Source organism: Amblyomma mixtum, chromosome 7 (assembly GCF_055824585.1).
Source record: "Amblyomma mixtum isolate Tamu chromosome 7, ASM5582458v1, whole genome shotgun sequence".
Taxonomy (NCBI): domain Eukaryota; kingdom Metazoa; phylum Arthropoda; class Arachnida; order Ixodida; family Ixodidae; genus Amblyomma; species Amblyomma mixtum.
In genome coordinates, this window is record NC_143018.1 from 28,880,540 (window position 1) to 28,889,408 (window position 8,869).

The 8,869-nt window shown below is 45.1% G+C and overlaps 1 protein-coding gene across 1 annotated transcript; it reads left to right on the top strand.

Annotated features, from left to right (window-relative positions):
• The first annotated feature begins 518 nt into the window (after positions 1-518).
• LOC149335476 (uncharacterized) lies at positions 519-7,135 on the top strand. The gene is made up of 4 exons (XM_089553815.1): positions 519-627; positions 2,998-3,173; positions 6,032-6,084; positions 6,888-7,135. The coding sequence occupies exons 2-4, from the start codon at positions 3,079-3,081 to the stop codon at positions 7,055-7,057; spliced, it is 318 nt and encodes a 105-aa protein (XP_089409941.1). The 5' UTR covers positions 519-627; positions 2,998-3,078; the 3' UTR covers positions 7,058-7,135.
• Positions 7,136-8,869: the final 1,734 nt, after the last annotated feature.

Below are 8,869 nucleotides of genomic sequence, written 5' to 3' on the forward strand. Positions count from 1 at the left end.
TGATAAAACCACACTCTTGTTCCGGCACCCAAATCAACCGACTAGATGTCTCCGAGGCCTATCATGTCCGTAAGAACGAGCACAGAGGTGTTGCTGACCCAATGGTGGTCGTGCATGAAAAGTAGTTTTCTTATCTTGACTCGCCTGCATTACTCTCATCCTGTGCACCTGCGCGGTGGCCTTTGTTTCTGTTTGTGGTTTTTTCTTTTCGGCGCTTTTGGAACAAACGCCCAGTAAGCGCCTGTGTTGTTCAGTGTTCCTTGTCTGTTATCTTGAGTGCGCTATGTTTTTTTTCCGTGAATAATATTGTCCAACCCGCACCACTTAATATACGAAACGACAGCCAGAAGCGGTTCACGCCCCCCTTGTATTGCTCCTATGTCGTCTGTTAGGCGCATCGCGGTTCGTAAAGGTGTTGACGGCTGCAGCACCGCGGCGCTGCCTGCGCCTTATGTGGGGCATATCAACCTTGCAGGTACCCTTCGTCGACTGCAGAAGATGGGTACGAGCTCAAGCAAGCTCCCTTACTTGCCGCCGTGCCGTCACTCACGGCCGTTTCCTCCACTGGAGGAATACGCTGCCTTCAAGAAGCGGCACGAACGTTACTATAAGCGCCTTCGCCGCACAGTGAGTATTCACGACGTGTGACGTGTGCTTTCGAGAAGAATTTCGGCATAGCTTTGCATATTTTCCCCACCTACTCGCTTACTTTACTCTTACTCTCAAGTAAGGAAATATTCGTTACTTTGTGAGTTATGACCGTGGAATCTAAGAGAAAAGCGTAGAGATACTAGAGCTCTGTGGTGTCTCAACTACCGCGCTTCAAAACGGTCATTAATTATCGGCGATATCTTTTGTCATCCATCCATTCATGCGCTGTCATCAGTGAGGCGCCTACTGCCTAACTTTCAATTTGACGAAATTGTATTTCTCGCACTCGACATCCGAATTGCGATTTGTTCCCCGCTGCTTTTTTAATCCAATATGTACTCATTGTGTCGGAAATGTGTAACTTGTGCTGAAGCACGACATTAATTAGAAAGTATCTCTGTTCATAAAAAAGATAAATGGGACATGCTTCCGCTACTCACCCATTGGGCAGAATTGCGGTGGCTGACGAAATGGGTTCATCTTCAATTGAGGACAACGCAGCGAGCTATGGAAAGGAGAATGATTGGTGAAACGTTAAGGAACACGAAGAGAGTAGAGTGGATGAAGCAACAAAAGCGAGTTAATGACATCCTAGCCGAAGTCGAGAAGAAATTGGCTTGGGCAGGGTATTTAGTGCGAAGGCAAGATGATCGATGGTCGTTGAAGGTAACGGTCTAGGTTCCAAGAGAAGGCAAGCGTAACAGGGGGCGGCAGAAAGTTAGGTGTGCGGATTATAGGAAGTTTGCGGGCATAGTGTGGCCGCTGATGGCACAGGACAGGGTTAATCGAAAAGAAAAGAGGCGTTTTTCCTGCAGTGGGCGTAGGCTGATGATGACGTCAACACAACAGTCTGTATGATACGCTGACTGCAAGCATGTTTGGAATAACGACGTTCTTGGAAGGGCTGAAAAAGTGAGCCGCTTAGCAGCGTTGAACTAGTGGGTATACATGCCGGAGCCGTTGCGTATTCGCGGCCAAGAAGCCCCAAAAAGAAAAATTCACCGAGATGACACAAGCGCTTTTTTTGGCCAGGTCCGGTATTAGGGCAATTTATTTATTGGGTTTTCTGAATTGCCTACAAGTGAAGCATTACACGAGTAGTGAAGTACATTCATAAAAAATAAAAAAAAAATGCATAGAACATAGCGAGCACCTTCTATAAAAGGACGATTGGTAATTACAGAATATTTTTGACCCTTCGTGAGGGTCATTGGTAGAATTTAGCACTTGTATCAGGTGAAGTGACGCAAGAAATGTAATGGCACAAAAGCTAACGGGACAGAAATCACGAGGACTTTCACGATACTATCCTCCTAGAGCGGCGCAGCTAGTTAGTGTGTGGTAGACCTTTTCTGGTAAAACAATGGGCGAAATATGTTACAGCTATCGGCACACGGACGTCCCATGGGGAGGTAATGGTGACATCTCGTTAACTCAAGACAACCACGGCTCGGACGAAGCTGGCAATGGTGACGAAGTAATGAGTGTGTGTTGTGCGGGGGAATGAAGCTTGAAATAGCAGTTTTACCACATGTTACTCCTGTTATTTGGGCGAAGTGTGGCGTTTCTTCTTTTTTTCGGCCGTAAAATGAGTACTTATCACGGCCCCTTTGCGTAATGATAGCACGGTGTCTTTCGGTGCTACTGAAATATTTGTCGTGAAAACAGCAGTCAAAACAGTGCGACAGAAATTATTGCGTGTTTGGCCAGAACATGTCGTCATAACTACAATTCTACAGCACCACGCATAATATCGACAGTGTCAACACGATCAACGCAGCGCGGGACGCAGGACGATAGAGCGCTGTAAAAGGACGCTGAAATATCTTTCTGATCATGGCTACGAGACATCTGTACAATATAAACGAGCGCAGGCTCGGAAATGTTTCAGCCACGGAAAGAATTTCATGCATCGAAAAACTCCTTTATCAGAGACACATCTGATACCTGCAGTGGCATTTAGCAAGGATGCTCGAAGTCAAATCGTTTCAAGGTCTGATAAGGTGAAGGTCAGAGTGAACACGTTTCACAGAGGTGGTAAAAAAAAAGGCGAGCTTTTTTACGCGAATTTTAAGCGGCAGTAAACAGCCCTGTATCGGTGACACGATTACGCATAAACGCACACTTCTGCGTAGAGCGGGATCTCGTTTTCCTATGCGCTTCTAAAATTTCATACTTATCTTCATATTGGTCTCTCCGAGGCCACAGTAAAAATTAGAAATGAAGCAAGACATCTTTCCATCCAAGAAGTATCATTTGCTAAGCGCTTAAAAAAAAATCAGCGACACAATTAGCATTCCTGCTGTGAGGAGGACATATGGTCAGCTGTTGGGTATTTTTGTGCAGTTTAACACCGGCATACCAACGACTGGGGCCGCTCATGGATCAGGTAACAGAAAGAGATCTGTTACGCAGCGCCGTTCCACAATGCCGATCTGCTCCGCAACCTCCCCATCGCGATCGGTGCTTCATGGGCGGGTGCGCTCAATCAAGAGCCGCGTGGCTACGTCGCCGATCGGCAGGTAAGTGAGCACTGAGTAATTTGTACACGAACTCTGCATAGAACTCGCGTAAAGTCGCTGCAAGCGTTCGTTAGTCCCCTGAGCGCAAGTGCGTATGAAGGCTGCAGAGTACCGAGGCAAGTTGCGGATTATAAACCATGGTTATACGTACGTGAGCAGAGCTGTGGCAACTCGGGAGTGCGAGTAAATAGTGACGTCAGCCATGACGTCACCTTCGTGAAGCCTTTATCTCTCCAGCCTATGGCAGCGCTGAGGACTACCCTACCCAAAACGACGCATAGGAAAAAGTTCGCTGCATGAAAGCAGACGAAAGCCATAACGTCACCTTCGTGTAGCCTTTATCTCTCCAGCCTACGCCAGCGCTTAGGACTACCCTATGCAAAACGACGCTTAGGGAAAAATTGGCGGCACGAAAGCCATGACGTCACCTTCGTGTAGCCTTTATCTCTCCAGCCTACGCCAGCGCTTAGGACTACCCTATGCAAAACGACGCTTAGGAAAAAATTGGCGGCACGAAAGCAGACGAAAGCCATGATGTCACCTTCGTGTAGCCTTTACCTCTCCAGCTTACGCGAGCGCTTAGGACTACCCTATGCAAAACGACGCATAGGAAACGATTGGCAGCACGATAGCAGACGGCACTTGAGTTGCGCGTATTGGGTGTTGTTGGGAAAATCTTAACAAAGGTTGGAGAAATCGCAACTTATCAGCGAGAGTTAAGCCAAAAGCGTATTCGCACCGACGTGCTGGTAAGGAAATGGCTTGCGCATAAAGCGTAAGGTCAAAATAAAGGAAAAACATGGTGCAGAATCCAAAACAAAACAGTTTGTGCAAGAAACTGATCATGTCGAAAAAAAGTTACGTTGAAAGTGAAATACATAAAAGCTCGTCATAACGTAAAAATGCATAGTTATCGGCGCTTCTATTGCTTTTTTTCAAGCAGGACTCTCAAAGCCTAGGCAACATTTTTGCATGGAGCACTAACTTGCGTGAGCGTTTACATACCCAAGAATTCTGGACAAAAGCATTTTTAAGCGGGAAACCTGTGATAAATGCGATTTTTTCATATAATGGTTGGTTATCAATATGTCCGCAGATCACGCGATGGAGGTCTTTCATTTTTTTTCCTATTTTTTGCTGCCTTAAAAAGCGTTCCCTATTGCTTTTCTATGGCAGTCTTAACTGTTCGATGCGATCGATTCAAACACTTAACAGAAAGATTTTGCTGCACGTCAGAAGAATGGACCACTACCTTCAATATTTCCATAACAGTACCTTACAATTTTTCAATTTTAAAATTCTTGTGCTAGAATATTAGGCATGTAACTCTTAGAATATTTGAAGGAGCAGCGTAGGAATCAAGCGATTTACAAGCTGGCCATTTGTGGGTGTGTGCCAAGCAGCCATCGCTCTGCTGAGTGACTGCGTTTGTATTGCGCCCCACTTTTTTTTTTCTGCACATTTACTTCTTCAGATGCTGTAGTGTAGCTTATCGCACGCTGAAAGTTTTACGCCCTATTTGTGCGCATATTTCTCTTTTTATTTTAATCTAATGCCAGTTGCGAATTCAACCCAAGCGGCATGCATTTGGTGTAAGATCGTCGTTCTCTCTGCGTTCATTATCCATGCAGCAGCATTAGAGCTGACGTTCGGCAGAAAAGCCGCGCTCGTAGTCACACTAATCCAGGATTGTTCGAGAGGTTTGTGACGTCAGATGTTGAAGTGTGCAATGAAAACGATTAAAACGAGTTAAATTTTGACTGTAAGGTGGTAGCACGACCTAAATGTCACGGTTACATGAGGCTGTAGAGTAAATTGTGAAATTAATTATGCTGAAAAGAGTAACAGGTCAGGAGCGGAGCAGCAAGCTAAGGTCACCTTACCGCCAGGTGACCTCTCCACCCTTCCTTTCAAGCAGCCGCGGTGGCTCACTGGTTACGGCGTTCGGCTGCTGAACCGTAAGACGCGGGTTCGATCCCGGCCGCGGCGGTCGAATTTCGATGGAGGCGAAATTCTAGAGGCCCGTGTGCTGTGCGATGTCAGCGCAGGTTAAAGAACTCCAGGTGGTCGAAATTTCAGAGCCCTTCACTACAGCGGCTCTCACAGCCTGAGTCGCTTTGGGACGTTAAACGCCACAAACCAAACCAAATCAAACCATCTTTTTTTTCCCTTAAATTACTTTCTCTCATTATCAGTGCGAGATCTCGTGGCATATCACGCGGCCTAGTATACCCTACTGACGTATGCTAATGAGTGTGCATAATTAGAAAGAGGCACTCATTAAGAAAGAATGTAGTTAATGAACGTTAACGCTGTGTTACTTAAAGCTAAGTGTTGTCCTCTTTCTCCCAACGCCAAGCAGCCTATAACCATTCGTTTAACTCCAGGAAACAAAGCGCACAAAATACCGTCTTTGTGAATTCCTTTGGCTCTCAGAAAGAGAATCAGAGAGACAGAAGCGTTCTTTCAGTGGAAAAAATAAAGTGGAATGTAAAAAAAAAAATGGGTTAAGAATTCTGTGGCCTGTACGACGCATCAAAAAGTTCAGGTTAGGTATATATTTAGAGCTTTTAATGCATGGAATGCGTTTAAAGTCCACATTCTATGATTTCCGTGTCTATTGTCTCCCATGCATTAATAGCACCAAGATTGATATTGTACAATTATAGAAAAAAATGTGATGGGAAGTACCCAGAGTGAATGTGTGTGTAGTGTACTTTGTTAGCGGACACTGTGTGTGTTGTTGCCTTTGCCGCCCGTGATCTTCATACTGTTCATAATATATATATATATTAGCATAGGCCGATGTTAGTGGGACCCCGGCTTCAAGTTTCTATAGTTTCTTCGGTCTCTTGCAGTTTCTCCCGGGGCACGGCGGCCAAGAGGCGAGAGACGTCCGAGGCAGCTTTCGGTATGTTGCCTCTTGTTGTGCTTGACACCACAAACATTGTGGTCCTGATCGCCGCCTGTAATCGGGCCATTTTATGCAACGGGTAATGAAGTGAGCATATCCCAACTCCACTGACTTAGCCCTTCGTTATTGTGAACTCTGTAGTCAACCAAAGCTGATGAAGCTACAACCGTTCAAGCAAGAACACATTTAATGTATGTAATGCCTTGGGGCCTTTAAGGGATCAATAAATGAAATGAAATGAAATGAAAGCTCACAGAACACAACTGAAACCACGTGATAATCATTAAAATCGAGCAGAACTTCCAATAGCTTATTACAGTAGCCTATTATTTGTACCCTCAGAGCCCTTCCTGTCACAGTCCCTGATGGGACTCACACTATCACACAATAATAAAGATTTTTAAAAATTTCTTTCGCGCTTTTTCTCGCCAGTGATGGCGATACATTTTAAGGTCAAGGGCACTTTGAACACACTGCGCTATGGCACAGTTTTCTTGGCCTGTTCAATGTGGGAACAAACGCATTTTTAAAGCAGTTCACCGCAGAGAAGAGAAGCACAAGGACAGATAAAAGCTTGTACCTATCGGAGACACACCGGACCAGACAAATTAAGTGTACGAGATTCACTTTTTGGGGTTCCCCAAGGGGAACTATGGAGCGCCGCTATACGTTGGCGTCTCCGTCTCCCGCGGCAGCCTACCCTTCTACTGCAACTGGGGTTATGGGCTCATGGCTCATGACTTAAGTGCCTATATCGAACGAACTAGAGCAATGATACATGTATTTGTTCTTTTCTGTAGAGGAAGGACCCCAGCCGCTCTCCAGCGAAGAGCCGAGGCAGGTTCAAGGCGACTGGTCACTTCAGTCACGAGTCGAAAGCGCCCTGTCCGCCGGACTAAACATGCTGTCTCGTCTCAACCTTCTTATCGGAAGAGCTTTCCAGGCAATCCGGGGCAAATTCTTTCATTGAACGGATGTCTGAGAGCTTTCTTCAATATTATCATGTTATGTACATAGAATTTTCAGCCTTATTTTATTCCTGCTTTGATTTTATTTTATTTTATCCTGATGTGACAAGCAAATGACCTTTGATTGTTTTGGTTTGGTTTTTAACGTCCCAAAGCAACTCGGGCAATGAGGGACGCCGTAGTGAAATTTCCGGAGCCCTCCACTACGGCGTCCCTCATAGCCTGAGTTGCTTTGGGACGTTAAACCCCAATGAACCAAACCAATCAAAGGTCATTTGCGCGCTGACTGCACTCGCCTCCAGCCTTATCGCGTTTGCCAGGTCTCTGCGATGCGCTGTGACAGAATAACCGTATTGAGTTGAGATTTTACTATAAATTTGACTTTGTTTCCAAATAAAGCTTCGAATTTTTATGACGAAAATTGTCTATGTCGAACCATCCTGTTTTTCCCTTGCGACGAACAGTTTCCCATGCGCGCCTTCTTCCGTGGGTACATGGACGTCACTGCCGCCGAGGAGCCGGGGACTGAGGAAAAAAAGGCAAAAAGAAAATTCACAGGAACATGCCCAACATTTTTAGACAAGCATTTTGAATATTGGAAAACTGGTTGGTTTATGGAGTTTAACGTCCCAAAGCGACTAAGGCTATGAGAGACGCCGTAGTGGAGGGCTCCGGAAATTTTCTACCACCAGGGGTTCTTTAACGTGCACTGACATCGCACAGTACACGAGCCTCTGGAATTTCTCCTCCAAAGAAATTCAACTGCCGCGACCGGGATCGAACCCGCGTCATTCGGGTCAGCAGCCGAGCACCATAACCACTGAGCCACCACGGCGGCGATAAAATATTGGAAAACTAGGTACCGGTGCACAAATACTGAATGTAATGGTCCATTCTTCCGATATATGTAGCAAAATCTTAGCAATTACAGTATTTCCAACGCTCGCATCGAGCACTGCGTGCCATAGAAAAGCAATGGGGAACAATTTTGACGGTAGCAAGAACGTTAATAGCAAACAAAATTCAAGCATGCCGACGGGAGGTCTGCGGATATATCGATTGTTATAGTGAAATCTTACAGAAATTGAATATATTTCAGAACTTTCAAAAATTTTCAAAAGCAGGATTTTTGAGGTAAAAATTGGTAAATTGGTTTTTGAGGAAAGGAAATGGGGCAGTACCTGTCTCACATATCTCGGCGGACACCTGGGGTGGTATTCTGCCGGTGTCGCCTTTTGCAACATGTCGCATATGGGCGGGGCCATAGAGTTTCTATTACCTAGAGGGAAAGCTGGCGGCGCTGCACTTCAGCCACCATGGACGCTCAAAGCATCATGGGGCGGTGAGCTACTTGTTGCGGAACAGTCGTAGTTTTTCAGGAACACGGAGTGTCATTACTGAGATGTCTCATTCCAAAAACGCTGTCCGTGTGTGCGCAGACAACTTTCGCGCGAACGCAGTGTGCAAAAGCCATAGTAGTGAAAACGCTACTACACACGACGCCAATAAAAGGTTTTACTCTTCCGAAATGTTTTTAAAAAACTTCTTATAGTATTTAAGCAACATCTTTTTTGAAAACATATTTACTTTTAAAAGTGCGCCCGTTAATTACGAAATATTAGTTTTTATTTTGTTCATTACTTGGCCAATAGGAGAGCGAGTCGTCTCTTATTTTGGGCAAACTTCGCACTTAAAGGCTTTTCTGCTCGTTTGTTGCAATCATTAGACAAAATATTTAATGTTAGGACGTTTGTAGTTATCAAACAGCTTTATTTTTTTATTATTTTTTGACCAAAAGTTGCAGTTCCGCAACA

Coding starts and splice junctions, on each gene's coding strand:
- LOC149335476 (XM_089553815.1), top strand. CDS start 3,079: ATGCCGATCTGCTCCGCAACCTCCCCATCGCGATCGGTGCTTCATGGG. Junction 3,174..6,031: donor GCTACGTCGCCGATCGGCAG/GTAAGTGAGCAC, acceptor GGTCTCTTGCAG/TTTCTCCCGGGGCACGGCGG. Junction 6,085..6,887: donor GACGTCCGAGGCAGCTTTCG/GTATGTTGCCTC, acceptor TCTTTTCTGTAG/AGGAAGGACCCCAGCCGCTC.